Source organism: Lytechinus variegatus, chromosome 3 (genome assembly GCF_018143015.1).
Source record: "Lytechinus variegatus isolate NC3 chromosome 3, Lvar_3.0, whole genome shotgun sequence".
Taxonomy (NCBI): Eukaryota; Metazoa; Echinodermata; class Echinoidea; order Temnopleuroida; family Toxopneustidae; genus Lytechinus; species Lytechinus variegatus.
Window position 1 is genome coordinate 28,437,049 of NC_054742.1, and position 27,487 is coordinate 28,464,535.

Here is a 27,487-nt window from a genome sequence, read left to right on the forward strand (position 1 = left end):
CACCCATCATGCCTTTACAATCTACAATATTTTCCCCATACAATAAAAAAAAACTAATTGTCATTAGAAGACTACTGATTGATTTTCGGTCAATGTCACATAATTATCAATATATTCATATCACTTAGATATACAAAAACATCCACTTTGACAAATAGGCCTACATGAAAGGCAGATGGTACAGCTGCATGGAGAGCAGGGTATGTATTTGAACCCTGGAGTTTAGAGTCCCTTTTCTGACAAAGATACATGACTAAAGTATGTCGGATATGAAGTTACTTGCTTACATTTCCACCTCCTTCCTCCGTTGGTTTATTTGGTTATAAGTACATTTTGCCACTAACTGTTCAGAGTAGCTCCTGGATGGCATATGTGTTATTTTTCATTTCTCTTATTTCTGTTATAAACAATATCACTCTTTCATCTTAAAATGGGAAGGGAAATCATATGTATCATACAAAAACATGGGGCTAATTAGAATAATATACAGATGTAATTCATAATTGTATTTGTGATGAAACTTGATATCAATAAAAATAGTAAGCCTGGTTCTGTAGGCCTAGACTTTTCACTTTATGCCGATATGTTCAACATACGACATTTCTAGTCAATATAGAAAAAATATTAGAGTAGCACAAGGTAATACATTATCAATGTTCATCACAGATTTTCATGAATGTAATACATTTGCAGGAGAAACTCAGTACACCATGCCACCGGAATAACCACATGTCCTGACAATAATATGAGGGTTAAACTTATGGCTAGATTTCTCTCAAGAAAAGAAAACTGTGATCATTTACATACAGAATTTCAACAACTTGCTTCCATAATACATGAAAAATCACGCAGCTTATAGGCCTATATCAAAGTAATCGATTAAAGTGGAGGTGCCGTGGCCGAGTTGTCTAGGGCGCCTGGCTATACATGGAAAGTCCAGGGTTCGATCCCTGGCCGCGGCACCTATGCCCATGAGCAAGGCATTTTAATCTGCAATGCTCTTTTATCCTGCTTTAAAATAAATGGAAATGCTATATGCAGTATTGTTAACTAGGTGTGCACTTGTTAAAAAAATGGAAATTTAACTTATTTATTATTTAATAGCTATCTTGGATAATACAATGTTAATATAATTGGGCCAAAAAAATGTTCAACTTTTAACCGACCCTAGGCAACATACTGTCCACAAAACTATTGTTTAAAAATGTCCAAATTGGGTAATAAATTTGCTCGATTGGATGATAATTGCTCAGAATATACGTGTATATATTTTCTATCAACACCCATTACCCAACACAGTGGACAGTATGCTGCCCGACAAAACAAAATGTTTTAAAGAAAATCGTTGAACAATATTGTTATGAAGATGAAATGATTTTTTCTACAGAATATGCAGTTTCAATGATAATTTTTATTTGAAATTGAAGTCAAATATTTTTACAATTTGCAGTTGTCTATTCATAGACCTACGTATTTTAGCTAATAATTATCAATAATGAATACAAGTGAGAGAGGAAAGAGAGAGTGAGAGAGCGTGGGGATAGAGAATGAATACAGGGATAGATAGAAAGACAGATAGATATATAGATAGATAGATATATAGAGAGAGAGGTTCATACATATTAAAACAATTATTTTACTTATGTTAAATATTTTCATATCAATATTGGCCAATCCCATCATCGACAACACCATTATCACTATCACTCATATCATTGTAATGATCAACAAGATGGCAATGATTAAACAAATCCACTTGAAATGGATAAGTGCTTTCAATGAACAGATTAAACTACAAAAAACAAAGGTTCAACCATGGATATTTAGCCCCATGGTTCAACCATGGACCTACTTCAACCAGCTGGTAGATTTGTTATTTATGTATACGTTTTAAGGCATAACCATATAAATGTCCCCAGATCGTATTACCCAAACTGAGTGATTCAGATTAAAACGCACATTTACTTGCACTTTTATATCCAATAAACTAAATATGGTACAATAATCTGATATCACCACAAGAAAACTCACTGGTGGGACCGAGTACCTACCAGAAGGGTCAAGAGGGCCTACAAGCACCAAGATGCCCTACGATCACGGGAGACCGCTGGCATAGTAAATCCTTACCTCGTCCTATCTAATATGACATTTACGATGACGACAAATCGTAAAATCCACACGTTACAGCACCTCCAGATCGAAGAAATGGGGAAATTAAATATTTTTATTCTTTTTCAGGTTGCGGTACATTCAATCGTTACAACTCACCGATATTTCGTCACGCTATGTTTCTGAATGTGTCGAAAACTACGAAGTATTGCCTGACCAAGAGTAGCCAGTGGTCGGTTTAATTGGTGATATCGAAGCGTCAATTTATTGAAGATGGAGACGGGTTTAGTTGAAAAGTTGCTGAGGATCCGACAGCCGAGGGATGTTCTCCTTCAGATGAGTGATGATTATCACTCCAAACCAACTCTCCTTCGAATTTCTCTCAGACTGGCGAGAATTTATCGCACTAAAATTCCTTCAAGTTCCTTGCGAAGAATTAATCGTTTTGCAAGAAGTTTCTCTTACAATTATTATAGTGAGGGTGTTCCCCTGTCATTTGCAGCAAACTTGTTACATTATTTTGTCAGCTTTTTTTATAGGTTGTTCCATACGGGTATAACTGATTATTTCATCGGAAGAGGAAAGGTTCATTGATTTATTATTTTTTCTTCATAATGGGCATTCCGTGTGTGAGCAGGTCACGTGACAAGAAACCTTCACGCCACCGGGGTGGAGGTATGTTTGTTTCATATCAAAATCTTTTTATCTAAAAACATATTTTCGTCATCCAGCTCATAGACAATTCCTAACAATAACTCTTTTCGATTAGGCCTAACGACGTAGAGTGTTTCAGCATATGATGGTTGGTAGGAGGTCGCTGGTGAAAGGGGGGGGGGGTGGGTAGGGGATTTAGAAGGGGAAAGATTGATGAACATTTCACGAGAATGTGACGGAACATTTTCAGGTTTCAATTACATAATGACTTTCGGTAAAAACATGGGAGGCATTGCTAAGCAGTTGATTTATAATGGCCATTTAGGTGGATGTTTTAGGCCCATAAAATGTATTCCTTAGAGAGAGTAATGATATTGAAAAGCTCACGTTTGCACATTTCACTCCTAACCTAACAATCTCCAGTTCATGGCGGCTTGATACAGAAATATAAACCAAAGAAAACGACAAACCAAGCTTGACCCCACCGAGATGATGGGAGCTAAGAAGAAATGGAGAGAAAGGGGGAGGGGCTTCTTTGATTCTGACTCTGTGATTTTGATAAATCTTAATATTCCTATTACGTGGAATTGAAATATTTTAAAGATTATGTTCAGTTTTTGCCCTGCAGATGTAAATTCATGTAATGAGATATATCAAAATAAAAAAGGTATATCACATTTTCTGAATACTATGTGCTGTTGTAATTCAGTGTTATATTTCCTCGTTCATTCAGCAGCAAAGAATAGTGAGTACTAGATATTCTGTATCTTATTTGCTGATCACTGTTTTTTGTAACATAAATTATCATAAACGTGATAGATACGCCGTTATTTTGTTATTCATTGTTTTTCATTTCAAATTAATCATATTAAAGCTTTGTTATTACATGTTTTATATGCTTGTTCGATTTTCTCTCTTAAAAGGAGGCAAAAAACAATTCGATGTTTTGTGGATTTTATGGCCTCTTCACATGTTCATTAAAGGTTTTACAAATTACCGTCAAAATGTCAAACGAGCCGGGATAGGATATGAAGGGTCCAAAGCACGAAAGTCGCAAATTAATTGCAAAATTCATATTGGCGAATCCGTTATGCAAAGAAGAGCTAATCTACTATAGTACCTAATCACACTCCCCTCGGAGTGATAATATGGCCAATCCTATTAGAGTGAACTGTAAATCCTTATAGAATGCATTATAGCTCATTTCAAATCGAACTGTGCATCTTTTCAGACATTTTCTCTCCAAAAAGGGTAAAATCCACTCTCAAAATTTGCAAACCTTATTCACAATGGAGTGAGATCGTTTCACTCGGGGAGGAGTGTTATTTGGGATAAATCAAGCTCTTATGCATTTAGGAAAAGGCATGCCCAATCGTTTTAAAGCCTATTCATATATACGTTTTCCTAAAACATCGAAAGTCCGTGTCACTATTCAATTGAACACATTATTTGGTTGAACATTATTTTTTAGCGAATTCCCGATCAAAATAAAATAGGCGTTTTAGTAAATTTCTCTTCTCAACCATGAAATGTGCTAACAATTATTTGGATATTATATCGTCTGCAGTCTTCCGCTGTATAATCATTAAATATGTAATATCGATGTCCATATTGACCCTTAAAAATACCGAGAGGAGTTACTTTATACCAATATTAAAATGTTCACAAAGAATTAACAGGTTGAAATAAGATTGGCAAGTACAAATTTTGCAAGAATGGCATGTTACGAAAAACTGATACTAGAATTATGATTCACAATATTTACAGTCCCACAAAGTTTAAGGTGGACTTTAATTCGCTAATTTGATAATGTGTTACATCATATCGTGTAAAAAGAGTCTTTTTAAATTGTAAAATACTGAAAGTACTCTCAAAATTAATAGAAAAGAAGCCTTATCAAAGTGAGGTACATCGCTTGTTCGAGTGGATGAAATGTAACAGTAAGTAATATCGAGTGATTAGTATTCCACTCAATAAAAATGAATCATTTGTTCTGTATAAGAGTGGCAGTTTCCACCAGTTAGGCGATCAGATCAACTTCAGGTTAAATTACATATCAGGATCGAATTGTAGCAGGTATTGATTTTTTTATGTCAGCAATGGTTTCTGTTAGGGACAACAAAGTCACCATCGCGATGGTGAATTTGAAGGGTAATCTTTTCATGGAGAATTAAGCCAGCCTGACACTTGCACGATTTTGTGTCACGCATTGGCACGACTCAAGTCGACTCAAGTCGTGCCAGTGCGCAAACTAGTCGTGAACTGGCGTGAAGTGTGCGTAAACACGTCGTGACTTCGTGCCATGTCGGGACGAGAATTTTGAAATGTTCAAAATTTTGGTCACGACAAAATTTAGCGACCGAGTCGTGAACTATGCGCAAACTGTTCGTGAACTCGTCGGGAAGATGCGGGAGGATGCGTGCCAGTGCGTGGCAGTGCGAGCCATGCCACGACTGTCACGAATAGTTCACGAACAGCTCACGTCGTGTTCACAAATAGTTCAGCACGACACCGTCCGAATTGCGCAAACTCGTCGTGCCAATGTGAGAAGTGCGTAAACTATGCGTGAATTCGTCGTGCCAGTTCGTGTCAATGTGGACACTGACGGGCACGCATTCGTGAACTCGTCGTGAACTTGTCGTGAACTATGCGTGAACAAGTCGTAAACAGTGCGAGAGCCTCCCAGTTCGTGCCCCAAAATGGCACGACTTGCCACGACAAAATCGTGGCCAAAAGTCGTGCAAGTGTCAGACACTTGCACGATTTTGTGTCACGCATTGGCACGACTCAAGTCGTGCCAGTGCGCAAACTAGTCGTGAACTGGCGTGAAGTGTGCGTAAACACGTCGTGACTGCGTGTCATGTCGGGACGAGAATTTTGAAATGTTCAAAATTTTGGTCACGACAAAATTTAGCGACCGGGTCGTGAACTATGCGCAAACTGTTCGTGAACTCGTCGAGACGATGCGAGATGATGCGTGCCAGTGCGTGGCAATGCGCGCCATGCCACGACTGTAACAAACTGCCACGAATAGTTCACGAACAGCTCACGTCGTGCTCACGAATAGTTCAGCACGACACTGTCCGAATTGCGCAAACTCGTCGTGCCAATGCGGGAAGTGTGTAAACTATGCGCAAACTATGCGTGAACTCGTCGTGCCAGTTCGTGTCAATGTGGACACTGACGGCACGCATTCGTGAACTATTCGTGAACTCGTCGTGAACTTGTCGTGAACTATGCGTGAACAAGTCGTAAACAGTGCGGGAGCATCCCAGTTCGTGCCCCAAAATGGCACGACTTGCCAAAAGTCGTGCAAGTGTCAGCCTGGATTTACGTTCGTTATACGACCCACTGCGATTATTAAATTGTACGAACTCATGCATCAAGTTGAGCAACACTCCTACGAAGCTCGCACGAATACACACCTTGAACATCTTTAGAAATTAATTTGCCAAATATAACTTAGTTGGAATATGAAGCCCATACATCATTTTTCTCTCATTTTGTTTGTGTGTATGTGGGTATTTTGTGAAACAGTTGTTTTCGTCGACAAAATATATCAACGATGGAGGTAAACAATGATGATAAAATAAAAAGAATAAATAAATAAAATGTCTATCAACTAAAAAGAGTGAAAATGAGGTCGATGTTTTTATCATCACTAATCACACGAAGCCCCCCCCCCCCGCCCCTGTTGTAAGGCCATGTATACCAATTTTTATATTTTAATTACTATCTTCAAACAAACAAGTGCGTGCATACACGAAGTGATGATCAACTGGCCGACAAATAGTATCACTACCCCATCTACGGTTAGATATGAAAATACCACAGGGTATTCGCCACACAATGTTTGTATTCAATACTGCTTTGCCTTCACAAAGAAATGATCGATTGGGTCAGTTCAAACATATTCATGCAAATACTTAAAAATGTATTGAACTTTTATAACATCCTATTATATTTCTTTACCGTCACTGATTTTAGAATGCAGGTGTTTTTCAATACATTTTTTTTCAATACTGTTTCCAACAGTGCATGGTTTTGAGCATAAAACAGAATTCCATGGAAATGTGAGGTATTTTTTCCTTCTTGTAGGTGACAACGAAGAGGACGATGTTAATGATGGTGATAATTTTACGTTTAGGCCCATGTGCAGGAATCATACTGTAAATGCAAAAGAATATACCTTAAATTTGAGCTTAAACTCTGCTGCTATCTAATGCTTCCCATGAGTGGGGAAGTGCATGTAATATCTACAAACCACCGTTATATAGCATACTGAAATAATTTTATGTCTGATGGGGAAGGAATAAGTAATGGATCATTATAAAACCAGGGATAAAACCCTAATCAATACAAGAGCGGTAAGCACAAAAAAATCAACCTGGATTTATGAAACAAAATAAAGACGATGAGAAATGATGAAGATGAGAAGGGGAAGGATAACAATAAAACTATGTGAATTAAAGAAGAAAATGGGAAGTATCAAGATGAAGGGCAGGTAGAATACGGTGAGCTTTGGAGCCAAAATAAGAAGATGGGTAAAGGAAAGGAAATATTGAAGAGTAGAGGGGGAAAATATAACCAGAGAAAAGGATAGAGTGAAGAAAGCATGAAAGAGGAAAGGTAGAACTGGAACAAAGAATTTCGAGAAAGATGGAGGGGGTGGGGTTGACTGACTGAGAACATCGAGCTGATTTTACTTTGATTTATGAGTGATCTTGTGATTTACGTTCACTTTAATGTTACATCGAGAGATGATTTCTGGCTGTTTGTATCAACCATAGTCTAAATATTTCGCCACTCTACAAACACTTCCTTAGGTACAGGGATGTAGGCCATCTAGGGAAGAAAGTGTTGTAATGTGCTCCTCCTTCCCCTATCTGCCCCTTCTCTCTCTCTCTCTTTGAAACTGCTTTTTTATTAGAATAATTTTCCGTTATTGGTTCGTGTCATCTTCATTTTAGCTCCCCCTGGAGTTACTTGATGCTCCAAATAGCATGGATGTTTAGAATTGTATTTGTTTGATCATGCTAGTGAGTGAAAATTCCACGTAATTTGTACGACTAAATCGGACCGATTACCATAAAAGTTTAGTTTTGGCACCTTGCTTGAAAAACAAGGGTTTAGTCTGTATGTCGATATCAAAAGAGAGGGGTGCAAAGAGACGATTTCTCAACAGAGCTCCAACTCATCATACCCCCTCCTCCGCCTCCATCTTACTTCCTCCGCCCGACTCTCTTTCCTCATCCTCAACATCGGCAGCTGATCATCAGCGAAGCGGAGCGAGTGGGGGTCGAATAGGGAGACCGCCTGATTCTGTCCCAGACATGGAGGATTTCTGTGTCGGCCGAAAATTTACAGGTTGTCGGGTCCGCTGGCAGAAGGACAGTCCGTAAATCACCTCTCTCCGGTAATGGATTGGGCGGATAACATCCTTCTCCCCACCCCTCCCCTCTTTTATATTTTCTTATATCTTTCCCCCCCCCCCCGCTCTCTCCCCTCTCTCTCTTTATCTTTCTCTCCTTTTCTCTATCTACCTGAAAGTCTCTTTCTTTTGTATATTTCCCTCACTGTCATCATCTATTTAAAATTCAGACCTTTCTCTATCCATCCTTCACTCTCTATTGATCATTTCATCGCATCACGCTTGAATTCATGCTCTGTCCCCCCCCCCTGTATCTCTAACTTCCTCCTTTAAGCATGGACCTATTACGAGATAATAGGTCCATGCTTTAAGTATTGCATCCTATACCCCAACTCTAACTACTTGCTATTTAACTATCATTATTTCAAGATTTCGATCATTGATATTTTGATATCGATTTTCACGATTAAATGTGTCGTTCAACACTTGATGCAGCTATTATCTCCCATTCTACAATATCTTGAATTGTCCTCTTTTCATTTCCAGTCTGTTTTCTTTTTAGATGGTACGGCCATTCTTTCTTCAACTCACTCTGCATTTTTCATCAATCCTTCTCAAATATCCATCTTCTCCTCTTCCCGCCACCCCATAATTTCCCCTCTTTCGTTCAAAATAAGACCTCCATCGTTTCTAGCGGCAACCCTTTGTAGAGTTCTCTCCATCCTCTATTTCCATGATTTCGGCTTCACATTTTTTTAGCTTCAGACTCCATCCTTCTTCCTTCATGATTTATATCATTGGCGAGGGACGAGCGCCTGTTCTTACTTATCTCGACTCGCGTTGCCCTCGACCATGAAATACTCGAATGGTGACGAAGTACCCAGAGCTTGTATGCATCGAAGAGAGAGAGAGAAAAAATGACACCCAATAAACTTAAAATCAATCAATGAAATGCAACATAATAAAGGTCAAAGTAATTTAAGAGGTCGTCCGAAATTCTAAAACTCTCTTTATTTCGTATTGTTATCATGGAATTTAAAAATAAAAACAAAGCAAAACTGAGGATTTGGTGAAAATACATTTGAGATTATCAGAGATAAGAATATTAAAGTATATTTTTCAGGTCACGTGCAAGCATATTTCGATATATCAAACAAAATGTAAGTCACAATAAACCATTGACATGATTTGCATTTATACTACACATATTACAACGAGAAATCCATAGCTGCCCACTTTTCTTCAAACCTTCGCGCGTAATTTCTTATTGTTCTGTTGCTATTTGAAACCAATTGTTTCCAAGGTGAACTTCCCACTGGAGTCAGGTAAAACATTGTCTGAAAACACTCGCCATTCACAAACGCATAGTTCATCTTACAAATCATGTTTAAAAACAAAACAAATGTGTTATTATTAATTTGTTTCAATTCAGATAATTCAACGATTTTGTTTGGTCCGATTTTAATGGGTTCGAGTGAAACACTATCCATTCAATAAAGTAGTATATAGATTTTTGTATTTTCCTTTGATTGGACGTTTCGCCTTTTTTACACTATTATACTCCTGTGAGTACTAACAACATCCATAGCGTTTCTGTTTATTTCAATGTAAGATAAAAGAGAGCGCTGTTGGTTAAATTCCTTGCTCAAGGCCGAGTATCGAACCCTGACTCCATGCGTCTAGTCAGGCGCCTTTGACCTCTGAGCCACTGTATGTCCACACAATTATGCTTAATTTTATGTTTTACCATGAGCCTAGTAGGTCTATGGTTTTACATTGTATTCTGAAAACGGAATGGCGGGTGGAACGTACTACATTTGGCATTTACTTGTTATAAAATAAAGCCCGAATCAACGAGAAATAGGAAGGGGAGTGGCAGGAGGGGCTATTATACCAATCTATAGACGAGGACGGGGTGCATCCGTGGATGGCTGGTAGATAGGTAGTGAGTTCCAACAGGGAATGGGAATCAAAATGTAGAGGCTAGGATTTTTTCAAATATCTCCCAAAACTAAATTAAACTGAAATCAAATAATTTGACGCAGTGATTTCCCAATTTATCCACTTCATCCCAATTAGAAAGCGACTAGTGATTTACTTCTCTTTAAAAAAGGTTACTGTTTTACTTTCTTGAAAGATTCAGATAGGTTGATTTATGGGAGAATCCTGCACAACACCCGTCTGATTGTTATGAGAAAATAAACCCAAGTATACAGACTTCGAGTTGGGTAGTGTGGAACGGTTCAGAGGTGATTCAAGAGGCCGAAACTTTCCCGGGTGTTTTCCAGTCCAGGGGGTATAGGCCTACTCCGGGGCCTACTCAGAGTCGAGGGACATCAACTTGATTCCAATGCCCACCCCCCCCCCTCGGTTTAGCCTCACCTATGACCCAACAGCATTATTTCTTCTTAATCATGTAGCAAATTGAATTATAGTTGGCTTGATATATATTTATCAACATTCCCTTTAGTTCCAATGAATTACGAGCAATTAAAATAAGTAAACGGTGTCGGAAAGTATCATGAGCTTTAATTATGTACAGAAAACAATATCGTGGTACTTTTCAATGATGGATATTCATTATGATGGACGATAAAATGTGTTCATCATTTTGTTAATTAGTTCTACTTTGGTTGGGACTGTCATTCATCAAGCGTTGTAGTCTCTAATCTAGGAGGAGGCTGCCGCTTTTTTCTTCTTTGCCTTCCAAAAAATCTGTGACAAGCAAAATGGGATGCATTTACTCCTACAATTTTTTTTTCAAGAAAGTAATAACAAGGAACTTCAACCCTCTCAATACAGCAGGGTGAGGGGAGGGGATGTATTTTTGTACACACTTTGCTATTGTATTTTATCTTCTTGGGGTGGGCCCTCTCCCGGATGCGCCCCTACGGGATCCCCTGGATCCTCGACTCTTCTATTCTGATTATGTACATTTATTTCATTAAAAGTCACGTTTCATAATTATCCTATCCAACAATCAGTCAATATATAATTGAAGTTACACTATAATGTCCATGCTTTTTACAGAAACGTCACTCAATTATCCCATTAGTTCACATTAATAGACGCCACAGATAGAAAATGATTTGAATATAACCATGGACTAAACTTCGATATATTTAATGAAAAAAATAATGCATGAAAGTAATTATCGTTAATAACCAAGCAATTAGCTCCGATATCATAATTCTTCCAAGACAAGTTTTGACCTGTCGCACATGGGTGTATAAACTATAATAAAGAATCGCCCCCCCCCCCTCTCAGTCTCGCTCCCTTCTCGACTTTGCTACAACCTGAAAATCTCACTACCTCCAAGTCCAAGAGAAGTAATTATAAATCAGAAATAAGCATTTACGCTCCTAAAAGCAAAACACCTCCTCACCCGCACAAACAAACATTAGAAACATTTTGGCGCACAATTCTTCATCCAGACTTTGATTTAAAGATGCCTGCTTCCCAGTTTTCATATGAGTTATCGCCGTCGCTCGTAACGTGTTGCGTTCAGTGTGAGAATTTATGACGATCTATATTAACGAGTATAATAACGGCTATGTCTTTTCCCCGATGGCCAATTTACCATGGTACTCTAAAATGGGTCGTAAGTATTTAAAAAGTCTTCTTCTTCAAAGGAATGCGCGTACGTATTTAGGTTTATAGACAACTTCAAGATCATATTAAACAAGTTGAAGGCAGTCCTTGAGAAATCAAGTCATCCATAAAACGCCTCTTTTCGATACTACATTATGTAAGTATAATACATGGTTTTGGTTCCCATGCAATGCTAACATTATGGATGTACAACATACATAAACAATGCCTACATCGAAATTGTACAATGTTTGTAAAGTAGACTTGATCACATGATCAATGAATTATGGCACAAAGTCTTTTTTTCAAGTATTTGTCTCATCCATGATTACTTTTGGCACATTTTACACTTTTGGTTTTTGTGATATTTTTTCTGTCAAATCAAGACAGACTCGTTTAGATAACCAATGATTTTTTATTTATTTATGTTTTTATTAATAAATCATCAACATACAAATCCTACCAATAATTTATATACCGTAGGTGAACAGTTATTTTTTTCCAACCCGTCAGTGTATTGTAATTTGTATAATACACGTAGAGCCTTTATTTTCCAATGTAATTTTGCTTTTGAAGTTGATTAAAGCAGAAGTCACCCAATAGAAGATTTTCGATAAAACAGAGACTCGAGCACAATGCTGAAAGTTTCAACTAAATCGGATTATGACACCTAAACAATCGCTTAAATAGCTATGTGCACAACAGTCATATGTCAAATCAAATTTTGTTGGAAATTGACTTTTCTGTTCAACATCACTAACTTGGTTGTGAGCTTTTGCGATTTCATTCATATTAATCGAATTTTTGCTCCTGAGCAGCATCCATCTAAAATTGTTTACTCTGTATAGTTTTTATGGTTCATACATTCCTTGTATCGATGTTATATATATATATATATATATATATATATATATATATATATATATATATATATATATATATATTTGATATCGTTTTATCAGGTGATTAAACACTCCATAATGACCCTTCTTGAAAGAACAGTGTCGCTTATAGTGTGATCACAGTGTGTTCATATCGTGGACTATGTGAAAAAAAAATATTCACGCTGTTGAAATACTCAAATCCAACAGTGTGAAGATATTTTAATATTGTTGACACCTAGACAGTATGAGTGTTCACATACTTAGTATCGACTACATATATGTGAATACCATGACTCACACCGTTGAAATGCTAACAATAACATTGTGAATGTGATTTCACATTTTATGTTCCACACTGTGAATACACTGTGGTACAAGCCATGACACACTGTGTTCTTTCCAATAGGGGAGGTATTATTCAGTAATTTCATTGTTCGTTTGCTTTTTTTTTAGAATACAATTTTATACGGGACTTTGCATAATACACATGCATGTATCATAATCATGTGTAATACTCTCCTCTTTTTATATAAACAATTTTAATTCAAGTCAGTTAAGGGGTACCGATTCCTTTCCTCCTTATGATTCATTCCCCTCCTCCTCTCTCTCTCTTTCTATTATCATCCTTTCCCTCTATCTCTCTCACTAAGATGCTACATTATCTAAGTGCGGCTGCTTTTTGTTCAGACCACAATAACAAAACGTCACATTTATCATGTCCATGGCTTGGTCGAATCCTCAACAACAAATGAGAGACCAGTTTCTGAACAACACGCCAATTTATGCCACCTTTCATCAGCGAGAGAGCCCCTTGAAATAAAAGCACACATGGTGAGGGTAACGCGACCGAGATTGAAATACTTGGCATTTCCCTGGTTTCGAATCAGACCGCTCTCGCCAGTAAATCATCCATGGTTTCGTCCTTTGCGAAAATGCCGACGTCAAGTAAAAGAAAGAAAGAAAACAAAAATCATCAAAATGTTTCAAGAATGGAAGGTCAAGCAAGAAAGATGGGGGAGGGGGGCAGTTGCAAGGAAAGTAGCGAGTGACAAAATGGAATGTTGTTGTTGGTTCATTTTTGTCATCAGTTCTTCGTCGATGACTACACCAAGGTCAGGTCGAAGGTGAATGACTGGTGTCAAACGTTGATGGCGCTATGGACTCAGCTTCGCTTATTGCTGGTATTTTTAATTCGTTTTTTTTTTGGGGGGGTGGGCGGCGGTATTTTGTTGTTTGTCACGCTAGTTCCCTATAAAACGTCGTCATCTATCCAGGAAAATAAAAAAACACACAAAAGTTTCGAACATAATAATTATCGGTGATATATATATACATGGGGTGCGATTTGCGTAGAATCACATACATGAAAGCACTGATATGGATTGAACAAGAACGTGATAACATTTATTACCATTAAATCATATCTTAATACATGGGTCAAAAATGTTCATAGAACTTCAATCATGTTACGTAGGAAACTAGAATTCTCAATCTAGTTTTAATACGAAAAATAAATCAGTCAGTGAAATTATTTTACCGAATACATTATTATTTTCTTGAATTGACTTTAGTTGATTTCTTGTAAATATAAACATGCTTCACTAGATTCAGTGTCATTGCTGGAATAAGATAAACAAATCTAAGATAAACAAATCTTAAGATTAAACATGGTAAAGGCATATGGCCTGATTGATATGGGCGTCATCATTAAATCTAAAAACAGACACATAGAATTTTACTCAAAACTTGGAAAGAATATCAAATAACTGATAGACATTATTGGAAATGTTAATGTGTCAACATTTTATTTACTTTTGGGGTGGGCAGTTCAATGAGTGAAATAGGAATTCCTATAGATAATTTTGATGCCAGAATATTGTTGACACTTTTACCAATGATACGTTGTTGTTTTTACGTGTACAAGTAGTAGGCCTAAATCTCGGGCAAAGATATTTCCATGAAAGTTTCTAATTTGATGAATTATCGTATAAATTAGAAACACCATTACGTATCAATGTTGTTCATTCATTGACAACTGAAAACGAATGTAACAATATGGAAAATGTATATATATATTAATAGTCAGACTATGTACTTTTTCAATACATTCGCTCACAAAACTCAATATTTTTAAATTGTTTTCTTACATTTTAAAAACAAAAATTACAGGCAGTACTAATTCTCACTCAATTATCATCATCATCATCATCATCACAGTAGTATTTTTTGTTTGCTGTATCAGGACAAAAAGTATGATATAACTGAAAATAACCTTTGGCTCGAGCGACTAAAGATGAATACAATAATATATATCATCACATGTATAATAAACATGATGCAATAAGAAAAAATATGATACATCCATATTCACAATTCCATACAGACAATATGGCAAGTAACACGATAATATGTACAAGTCGTTACAACATACTCGGGGCAAACAAGACCTGTGTTTTCAAGATATTCTTATGTAATACTGTTGTTAAAATCCTTTTTCCTTGAAAGTTGAACGAAAAGAACACATTGAAGATTTGTTCTATATGAATTTTGCTGATCGAATTATTTTGACTGTGTAACCCGCAATCTTTCAAACATTAATTTTCAAGAAAATACTCTTAATTCTATACCTAGTTAATCATGATTGGTATTTTATGGCTAAAGCTATTTTGGGGGCAAAACAGTTAATAATTCATGCGTACCCCCACTGACGGAAAATACTTCAGACTATTAAGTTTGTAAACACCAATCATCCAATAAACCTATGTTGGTGTGAAAATTAATTAGCAGTTATATTTTTTATTTATTTCATGAATGGGGGGGGGTATGAGGTATTTATCTGTAAATATAAGCTAACAACCTCCAAGTAGATATTTGCAGATTTTTGCAGACTTGAACAGGGACGTGTATGATCATTTTATCTAAGATACTTTCAAGGTGTTTAGTATCTGCACTATAACAAACAATGACTGACAACAATGAATACATTAACATCCGCAATTAACATGTTTAAAAGGTGACAAAAACATTCTACCACATGAATATATTCTCGCGGATTTAAACATGGATCTCCATAATTTGAGACAGTAAGCATAATTCATATACCAAAATGACAATAGTTTGACAAAAATATCCTTCCTTAATTATGACGAAAATGAATCACAGGTTAAGCAATCAACATGATCAATGTTCACACTCTCACTATACATCTTTGTACGATTGAATACAAAACATTTGAAATCGATGTCAAATACAGTGTCACTTGAAGTTAATGTTGATACCATTCTTGTTATATGATTAAAGAAAGAAATGTTTAAATAGCATCATGTAAGATCGCTTGCTGTTTCGTGCATTGATCACAGAGTGTCCACGGAGTGTGATCAATTAACACCAGTTCACAATCACGTCCAAGTATTGTTCCAAAGATTACCGTTCCAACGTAATATAGTTCATTCCTGACATCCAAATCGGAATTTAAGGGTAATTTTGTGCGCGATTCTGCTTCTTCATCTTCATTCTCCGGTTCTGGAACCAGATTTTGACCTGCCGCTCTGTGAGACTGAGTAGACGAGCGATCTCAAGCCGGCGGTCTCGGGTGAGGTACATGTTGAAAAGGAACTCTTTCTCCAGCTCAAGCGTTTGGAACTTGGTGTACGGACAGCGCTTCTTCCGCCCGGAGGTAGCCGAGAGCCAGTTTGGTGTGTCCCCGTTCTTCTGTTTCTCGTCATCTGTAGTTACACGAGAGGGGAATGTAAAAACAGACAGGTATAGAAGTTTTAGTCAGGCCATAATAATTCTATCAAAATGACTAATTTTCATCTTAATCTTCCACTAGAGCTCACAAACATTATTCCATTGTCACTCTTTTTATTTTTAAGGGAATATAGACATAAGAGGTGTATAATTTTACTTCTTAAAAACAAATTGGGAAGTTCATTCTTATCATCCCCTTCCCTAAAAGTTTGACAAAATCAGAAAAACAATATATCAGTCTCTACTTATTTCATTTCAATAATGACTATTTATTTTCAAATTTGTCCCTTTTCCTTTCGTTGGGTGATTCTTAATATAATCTCTCATGAACTTATTTTTATTATATTAGTCTTTGTTTTTGTTTTACAATGACTTCAATTCTTTACATAAACAAAAGGAACTACATAAAGCAAATACCAATATTACGCATTGTGATAATTCGATAATCGCTTCTATTTTAAAGACGATGAAATGAATATTTTGTGGTACACAACAGCTATTCTTTACATTAAAAATCAAATAAATATAAAGTGCTTATTCAGTTAAAGAAAATATCACAGAGGAAAGTGTGGAGGATAAAGGTCATATTAATATGATTACAATTTCGTAATACATGCATATTCTCGAAGTGAAAATCGAGCGGTTCTTAGTAATAATAATTGATAATAATAATCGAGAATAAGAAACAATTCATCAATAATTCATTTAATGCCAGTAAATGATCACTATTTGTAGGGCAGTGTCAATTTGCGGTGGCCTACGAAAACAAAGCAAGACCGGCTTGCAATAAAACTAACTCTTAACAGCCCCCTTCTGAATTCATAAATTGAATTTATGACAGAATGATATGGACGCATGACAGAGACTCTGCTGCGGCTGGTCATTTGAACTTTTGAGGTCATGCCCCCTCACCGGCCAGAAAGAGGAGAAGTGCATACCCTCTATCATAATTATGAAACAAATCTATCCGAACAATCTTTATCCCTAATCATGCCAATAGGGTGAGATAATAAGTATAAATAGATGAAACTGATGCATACATGTAGATTGTTGTACACATGTTTTTCTGTCATTTTTTCGTTTCTAGAAGATTTAATTTATTTTAATGAATCAAACAAAATAAATTACAAGTGTCACCACGATCGATTCCATTGTGATTAAACCTAACATATTTTCAATCCAGATTCATCATTTTTATCATTACTTTCTTGCATAATATATACTTATTTTGATAATCAATCAAATTTTTACACATCACATTTTTGTCGTAAATGAGAATTATCATGCCCTTGGGAAATTTCGGATCCCGATTTTGTCAGATAAGAAGCAAAATCAATTTCCAGGGTGTTTACTGGTCGTTGTCTATATGCTATATGCACCGGTAAATGCATGTAGTTCACGAGGATAAGTGAAAGAAAAGCTTTCCTGTATACAGCAAGAACAATACAGTAATTCCACAGCAATATCAATACAATCATAAAACAACTAAGAAACAGATAATGTATTTTACTATCGGAAAGGAAATCACGAGTACTTGACAGATTAAAAGATATCAAACCATTTTGAAATTTAGAAAAATAACGATATTCTTTTCAGGCAATCAACATGAAAACGAATCCCATTTGCTCCGTGTTAGGGAGTCCTGTCAGAAGATGTTGAACAGCGCCTTCTGTTGGCGTATGTAATCACTAAACTTACCGCGTTATAGGGCACATGAGAGTAATTCAACCGCGCGCAAAGCATGCCGGACAGGCGTAAGTAAAGATCACATGACTTTATTGATTAAAATAATTCATTAAAAATAGATTAAATGTTTGTATATCAAAAGAAAAACGATAGAGAAAATGCTACGTTCATACTCTTTCATAATTAAGGCGTTTGGGGAGGCTAGACTGCATTTTTGTATTTCATTTTAATTATTATTACCCACAATGCAGTTCTGGTTTTTGTGGCAATGAACTGGCCGAAATTATGGTTAGTCTTATTTCAGGCCATTTAACTTTTGATTGAGCTGGTCAAGTACCTGATTAACATATCAAGTCTTAATGTACTGTTAATTGTGACTAATGTCAGTGAATTAAAGCAAAATCTATCGAGGGATTGATTTTTAATGATTTTTTGATGAGCTATGATATAACACGTGAGTGAATGGGGGTCTGTAATACTCATGTGTGCCCTAAATTCAAGTTTGGGAAGTATTTAACCCTCAAAGTTCACATCTGTTGTAACAATTCTCAAATATTTAATTTATGGGATATGAAATAATTATTTTTCTACTTGCGATGCATATATTCAGATATTACAATCGTGATTTCCAACTTTACTTTCGTAAAGTTTAATTTACCTTTTAAACGTGGCGAAAAGAGACGAAATTAAACTAAATGTTTTTCAAATGTAATATTTATCGCTTTAAAAGAGCACAATACCATAAAAAATTACACTAAAGACCCTATATTTACAGAAAGGGTTAATCATTCCACAGCCAGTGAAAAATATCAAATTTATCATCAATATTCTCAAGACATGTGAGGATCTGATTGTCTATTACGCATTGGTTATTTGATAGTTATATTCAAAGGAAATATCATTTTACATAATTTAGTTTACTGCCAAAAGACAAATCATGAAAACCATTTCCAAATTCAATGAGATTGTCTTATTAAGGAATAATGCAGGACCCCCCCCCGTACATATCAACTTATAATAACAACCACAACAACAAGATTAATTTGATGCATGTATTACAACCATGACACACTAAAGGAAAATAATTCTGAATTATAATTTCATCACCGTTCCTTGAGTTCATTCCCGAAATATTGTACTAATCATTGATTTCATCACGTTTGAAAATAAAAACTAATCTCGGATTAGACGAACTTATCAATCTCGGTAAGGGGAACCAGCGCAATGCATGATCTGCAGCAAATATTTTTCAGGTCGTTTTTCTTTCAGAATCCTCGCATGATGGAATGCTGACGAGTGGTTAAAAGGGAGTTCACATTCTGCCGACAAAGGTTTGATAAATGATTAATATGATTCTTCAAGGTTTAAAGAGTTATTTCGGAATGCCCCGCCAAGTACTTGCTCCTAATTTCAAAATATGCTTGCATATTTTCAAAAGAGTGCCGACTTTGACTGAATAACATAGCACTCGTGTCTAACGGTATAGGTGGATATATTGAGGGTCTTTTTAAGCAAAGGTCATGGGAATTCCCGAGAAAATACAGGGCAAGGATGTTTCAGGTGTTTTCTCAAATACAATATATATAGCTTTAAGGCTACCAATATGTAGCGAAATATATTCACCAAAACGAACGTTCTTTTCCAACCATGCAGGCCAGGGAAATTGCAAAATAAAAGACGTAAGACGTAATAATAGTACATATGCCTATAAAGAAATATCTTTGAATAATACTAGTAACCTGAAATAAAACAGAACACTGATAGAAAGTAACGAATGGCAAAAAAAGCTGCTGAAAACTGCTTATCTAAAAAAAAAAAGGAGCAAAAGGAGTAAATTATAGAGAGTCAAAAGGGGCCTAAGCTTTCGATCCTAGCAGAATCTTCTTCGGAAGCAAAATGACAAACATATAAAGAAAATAAAGAAGTTGGTATTTTCAAAGAATTGCAAATTGAGTAAATTGATGAAGATATATATATATATATATATATACATATATATATATATGTACATACACACACACACTGTATAAGTTTAGGAATAAATTTCCCAAAATTTTCTAAATAGTCTATGCGTTCCCTTGAATATTACATTAACAATAACGGCCAAAAAACCCCGCTTTCTTCTACTTTCATGGGCATCAAAGTAAACTAAAGTGGAGCGTTTGGTCAGAATGTTTACCCCTCCGAATCGAATGTAATTAGATAAACTGTATCAATGTGTTGCCCCCTCCCCCATTGGAAAAAAAGTGTGAGAGGGGATGAACGCACACCCTCCTACGAAAAAAAAAAGAAAAAGGAAAAGAAGGAGGGGAGAAGGAAAAGAAAAATAACAAGAAGAAGAACAAGAACACTGTAAAAAAAAATATTGGATAAAATTTTAACCAGCACGAGGGTAATTATGTGTCTAACCAATTTGGGGAAGTATTTTAGCCAATGCGGAATTATATTGTCTCGTGTAAGGTAAAAAAAAAAATAAGCAGCAGTTACTTTAGAATGGGCAAAATTTTCATCAGACTGGATAAATAAAAATGTAGAGTGAAGAAGAAGAAGAAAAGAGGAGAGCAAAATAATAGGGTAATAGCGTGATTAACGAAATGCATTTTCTATTTTTTTTAGTCATACTATACACAATTAATTTCAGAATCGAATTTGATCAACATGGAGGGTCCAGGTATTTGAAGGTTCGTTAAAAGAGAAGTCCGTCGAAGCTGAGTATACACACAATTGGAAATATTTTGGTCGTAGATTAATTATCAAGCTTCTCCTGCCCAAGCAATAAATTACACAGTGCGTTTCTTACACATGTCGCATGTCAATTCGACTCACAAACTCATCGCCGCTTGCAATAAGCAATCCTTAGTTTTCTGTGACCTGATCAGACTAGGAAATTAAATTAAATTATTTAAACCAATTCTTTCTAATTAAGGAGAACAAAACATGTAAACACCCGATTCCAATCCGACGAGGATGAGCCTGAAATGTTTACCAAATTTCGAGACCCTAATGAAAATATTGCGCACAAAGTCACACGTGAAGAAGAAAATTGAATGATTTGTGCATTAAGCTGATAAGTGTAAATAGAGAAAAACAAAGTTAGATGAATCGGAATAAATTCGCGCCTGGGTAGAATGCCTGATATAGTTTCCCCTGGGTCGTTCATTTATCTCACTCGAATCATTTTCATTTCAAGCTAGGTGAAAAATGAAGCTACAAGTTAAAGTAAATTTTCTGAGGAAAATGTGGAAAACACTAAGAAAATATCATCAAAGTATAAAAGTCTTTAAGGTCCATAATGTTAATTGTGTCTGTATTCTAAAAATGACGTCCTGAAAAAAGCCCCGAACAGCCGATATTCAATATTAAAAAAAAATAGGGAAATGTAAAAATGACCGTAAACAAAATCCCAATGCCATTCTATATAATTCATCACCATCCCTGGCAGGGAAATTTGAATGATTTTCAGTCTGCATGCGCATTTTCTTCCTTTTTTGTAAAAAAATTAGTGAACAATCCGCAAGCAATAAGCAATGACTTTATTAAGTAAGAGAGACATCCCTAAATAGATTTCAAATTGAAGACTGAAGATTTGATACATCATTCATCATTTAATCAACCACTATTTCAATTTTTATACTAAATATTAATATCAGATTATATCAATAACATTTTATTATTTCAGGTACCCGCCAAATAACTATTTTCTCTCATGAACCAAAATGAATGGTGAATACTGAATAACCATGCAAACTACATGTACATAATTATTTTAATACAGGTCTCAGAATAATTCAAGGGTCATTTACCTTTCTTTTTCTCAATCATCGCCTATTTTTGATTGCCGACAATAATGTTTGATTATTGCGTTGGGCGCGTGGATTCAGATACAACACAGCATGCATGCAGTATACGGGCAGACTCCCCGCTGATTGCCGACACCCTCTCGTAAGAAAGTCCATCGATTCTGCGCGTAATCTCCGTAATTCCCAGGAACCCCCAATTATAAACTGAAACCAGTGTAAAAGGCGGATCGCCCTTGGCTGTGTATAGAAAAGATTCTTGCACTGGTGCGATACATGTAGAATTTATCATTATTGTCAAAATATAGTCCAATTAAAATTGCTAATAAAGTTAAAGTCAAACAAGAAAACAAATCAGAAGACAAAATCGGATGAAACGGTTCATTGAAAAGGTTTGAAAATGAAGTCCACCCAGCAACATATTGATTTAACCAAATTAAAAAAAAAAAAACAATCAGGCAATGAAAAATTTATCATAAATTGATAAAAAAGAGTATCTTGTTTTATCACTTGAAATTAGCCTACTACATTGTAAAAAAAGAATTGGTATTTTTTTTTACCACCACGAGGGTAATTATGTGTCCAACCAATTAGGGGCAGTATTTTACCCAGTGCGGGAAGCATAATTGTCCAGTAAGGTTACAAAATAAGCAGCAATTACTTTAGAATGGGTAAAATTGGATAAATAAAAATGCCCCAAAAGAAATGCCCAATGTTGGTTGGACACATAATTACCCTCATGGAGCATTTTTACCCAATATTTTTTTAGAGTAGACTTAATTTTTTTTTAATCAGTATACGGGGAATAGATATATCACATGAATGATAAAGAGCCCCCCCCCCAAAAAAAAAAAAATCCTCAGACTGGGACATGAAATAAGATTTTGAAATTTCGCTTATATTTTTTTTTACAGAACAGTTTATAATCATGCTGCACAACATTATATTCGATGATGCCACTCACACACTATTTCTTTGTTGTACAATATTTCATGTTTTAAATACAGATTTGACAATAAGGACCCTCTGGAGCACGAAAGGTTAAAACAATGGTAATTTAATATGTTTATGGATGAATAAAACTTTTGTTTTACATAACATCGAGGAGAAAATTAAAGCATTACATAATACAAAGTGTTATTCTTGCTTGATTTCATCTTTGCTGTGGTAGTCTTGTCCTTTAATTATTTATTTATCTATTTATCTATGTATTTATTTATGTATTTATTTATTTATTCATTTATGTATTTATTTGACATTTATACACGGTGGCACTTATCACCAATTTGGTAGTCTTCCATGTGGCCCTGTTAACAAACGAACAATAATACTGACAATGAAAATATTAGGCAAGTAATAAACAAGATAAGATATTCTCACTTTTGAGTTATTCTCACTTTTCCTTCACATTCGAGATATACTTCTAACTTCTGCATAATAATTGAGCAAGCCTCTAGTCAAAAGGGCTAATAAAATCACATCTGTGTGTAGTAATCTGCTCTTGCTCGCAGCTTGGTCTGTTTTAAAGAATGCAATATTACGGTAACATGGGCTGAGAACAGACGTTCTAGCATTGCCCTTCAAACATAACGGTAGAGATACTAATAAGGAAAAGTTCAATCAGTAAAACAAAATAACTTTGAAATCAGTTATTGTTGTTCTTTATCTTAAAACGTACATGAATTTCAATCATTTTGTGTCGGTTACAATAACATTTAAAAAATCTTAATTGTCTATTTTGTTCTTTGGACCATGGACCTTCTACATGGACACAAGGTATTGGTAATAATGGTAATCTTGATCACAGCAGAACTCATCAGGGAAATCAGTGTTCAATCTAAACCGGCAACTCATTGGAAATGAGCATTCCGGTATACATATTTCTCGAGGGGATGTCGTCTCCACTAACATTTAGTCTACTATTCGAATTATAAAGAAACACGAGGAAGTGTATAATGCATTTAAAGGCAGTCCTATACGATTTTACAAACCATTGTGTCGCATTTTAGATGGCGCGCGCCCCAAGTAATTTAGTATATTAGGATTCATGCTTCTCCCACCAGGCGCACATCGGTTTTCACGAGGCTTATGTACGTTTTGCTACGCGATTCTACATGGACCCTTCGACCGTGGACCTTCTACTCTGTCAGGGCAGTCAGGTAGTAGGTCCATCTACATAGGGTCCATGACTCTGAAAACTAAGTTGAATAATTTTTCACAAAGCGCCATTTACTTAATGATAAAATATTAAGTTCATTGACCTCAAGTGACCTTTGGCCTTGATCATAATGTTCTAAAAGATAGTTACACTTGATTACCTTAATCTAAAACTTTCATGAAAAGGATCCATAAACTTTCAAAAGTTGATGACATTTTAATAACTTAATCTTCGTGAATATTTGAATGCTGATACCAGAACATGGTCAAACCTCATTGACCCTAAATGGCCTTTGCCCTTGAGCATGTGTTTAAAAGATAGTCAGTTACCCTTGATTAACTTCATCTGAAAATGTCAGGAAATTGATCAATTTCCTTTTTGAAAAATTGATGACATTTAATTTTGATACCAGAACATAGTCAAAACTCGTTGAACCCAAAAAACAACAACAACAACAAAATATTTGCCCTTGAGCATGCACAGAAACTTACGCAAAAAGGGACAGTGATACTTGATTGCCCTTATTTCCTAGTTTCATGAAATATACATTTAATTTGATAATGTACCAAAAACTTGGCCTTGGTTAAGATTTCAATGTTTTTAACTCGACATGGTAATCGTTCATTAACCCTAAAATATTTGACCTTAATCGTGTGACCTACAACTCATGCCAGATTATGCTCTTGCGTCATAAATGAAGTTTCATGAAATAGATCCATCCAATTTCTTGGTAATACATTGGTTAATATTTCAATGTTCCCTTTTCTCAAAATGGTAAAAATTAATGACCTCATGCGACATCTGACCTTGATAGTGCGGCCTGCAATTCATGCCAGACAATCAGTGGTACTTGCTTACCCACGTATACAAATCTTATGATGACATTTCGAAAACTAAGACGTGAGATTATAATGTTGTTAGCTTCAAAGTGATCAGAGTTCATTGGCCGTAAATGACTTTTGACCTTAGTCATGTGACCTGAACCTTTCTCAAGGTGATCAGCGATGCCTGAATGCCCTTATGTCTAAGTTTCATGAAATAGATCCATGTACTTTTTAAGTTATGATGACAGTTCAAAAGCTTAAAGTGATTGGTTAACATTGGTTTGACTTTGAAAAAATCTGAGCTAGAAGCTCACACTTGTCACCTGTGTCTGTGATATGTTACAAAAATGAAGCTCAGAAAAAATTGCGTTCAAAAATAATAATTTAGTGCTTCAAAGATTGAAATATAAAGTGACCGGAAACACCATCTTAATTTCATCTCATACACTTATGTGTACTATTTTATGCGTCTATAAGACGCCTATTTACAAAATCAGGGTTTGCCTTGTAGTTTTAGCTTTTCATTCTCAATAATGGTTGTTTTCAGGGTTTATTAGTTCTAATACATGCACTTGTACACATGTTTCATCTTGGTTTGAGAATTTTTTAAATCGGCTGCTCACAAAGTTAAACAATAACTTTAATTGTGGCTTAGAATTAAATGTTGACGATGGGCACCTGCAGTCGAGACAAAACATGCAATTACAAAAAAACGGTAGTCCTACATTTGCATTTTTTATGCGACAAAGTGCACCGAAGAGATTTTAATGCTTTGCCAATCGTTCGCAGGTTATGTCGTTTTTCATTCGGCACAACTTAACAAAACAAAAAGAAAATTACTCTCAAACGTTTTCACATCCTGGAGCGTCTTTTCTTCGCAGTTTGTACCTAAACACTTTTAAAAATCTTCGCCTTATGCGCAAAACTGTGATAACTCGTGTGTATACGATGTTCTCAAAACATTATTCTTATCACTAAAGTTTTACAAACGTCTAACGCAAGCCGCGAAGTTCGCGCGAATACTTTTATTTTTTTTTTATTTTTTAAATCACGTTATATGCATTTTGTTCTCATGCTTTTTTTCGGGGGGCGACTCGTCAATGGTGCACAAGATTGTGTGATTGATAAGAGATATTGCTGACTCATGGCAACAAGATTGTCAAGAAATTAAATGAAGAAGAAACCCACTACCTTTAATAATACTCGAACGATATGATCGAGGACAGAAAAGGAAGGGAATCTAGGTCTTTCTCTCTCGAATGGGCCAGTGGACTGATTATTATGATTATATGATTGTTAATGTAATTACTTTGAAATGACAAGTTAATCCCTCAGTTTAAACCCTGCATTAACTTTTCCATTTCTAAATCTGAAATCCCAGTCAACATATTATTGTAGACATGGGGGTTCAAGTCTGAAAATGGCTAGTGTCATTTCTGTCTGCAATATGTTTTACATCAAGGGTAAATGTAACCAACCTGAAAAAGGGTATCTGAGATACACAAAGGGAATCACGTCATCATGGCAATCTAGAGCAGGAAACATGATATTCCATTTTGATTAACATAATTTTCAGAAAGTATCAATCTTCTGTTTTCAAAGAAAAATGTACAGGAGTCTCCAATAATAACATGAGAGCACCCATTCATTATTATATAATTTCTGATGAATACTTTTCACCAATTTTACAAATTTTAGGCCTACCCCGCTTCCTATGTTTTGTTATAAAGTGCCAAGCCGCTGGTTCAGCTGTTTCAAGCCCTATGCTCCATTTACATTGATTATACATATATATATATTGTTTTATATGCATGTATTTACGTTTTTAAGGACCCCATGGAAGAACAGTATATTTTGTTAATACCGCTGAGATGGGCCATCCTCATGATGTAAACGATTTCTAAATTTGAACATGTATATATCTTATCATTTTTACATGGAAATTAATACAAACAAACCCTGTCAAACAAAAGAATGCAAATATTATGAATAAAATTGATATAAAATTCAAACAATTAAAAAAAAAATCCATATTCCCTCCTAGTACGCATTTATTTCGATCCCGTTTCTCAGAGGGGCAGTGACCTCCGATAAAATGGTCAGTGACGTTTCACACCTAGACCTACATTCCTATTCATGGTCTCTATCTAAACCAAAGGTCTATACTCTCCTGTGACGCAGCCAGACCACTGGTGGTAGAAGCCCAATATTTGCCGATAATTTCAGTCAAGTTTGGCAGTGGAAGTCAATTTCGACGGAGATGAATGACCGTCGTGACGGATTTCTCACCCCCGAAGTACCGGCTTGGAGGGTTATTAATGAGACAGCGCCCCTATCCCGACCTTAAACCCCCATTTGTTGTGACAGCCATACATCCTAATGGGGTCCTTTAGAATACTTTACAGGGCCACGATCTCGCTCCCTTCCTTTATCTCAGCTGTTCAGAAGTGTTTGAATGATGAGAACGAAGAAGTGCAATTTGCGTCTCAACTTCCATCTACAGCTACTCTACTTACATTTAATAAAACGTTGTTCTAATCTGTCAAGCATGACGATGCCTATTCACCACTTCGTCGTATTCACACTTCCCCTATGTTAGATATTTCATCTAATAATCCCTCAGAAATATAAAAAAAATTTTTTTATCAATGAATCTGTATACA

General features: G+C 35.8%; 2 protein-coding genes across 2 annotated transcripts in view; both read right to left on the reverse strand.

Moving 5' to 3' along the window:
* LOC121410694 (homeobox protein Hox-A7-like) overlaps positions 1 to 2,610 on the reverse strand; it is a 28,269-nt gene extending 25,659 nt beyond the window's left edge. The window contains exon 1 of the mRNA XM_041602943.1: positions 2,269 to 2,610. The gene's annotated coding sequence lies outside the window, so the exon portion shown is untranslated. The remainder of the gene's footprint in view (positions 1 to 2,268) is intronic.
* Positions 2,611 to 13,997: 11,387 nt separating this feature from the next.
* The window catches only part of LOC121410695 (homeobox protein Hox-D9-like), a 30,759-nt gene continuing 17,269 nt past the window's right edge, over positions 13,998 to 27,487 (reverse strand). The window contains exon 3 of the mRNA XM_041602944.1: positions 13,998 to 16,334. Within this exon, the coding sequence (XP_041458878.1) occupies positions 16,081 to 16,334 (254 nt within the window). The 3' untranslated portion in view covers positions 13,998 to 16,080. The remainder of the gene's footprint in view (positions 16,335 to 27,487) is intronic.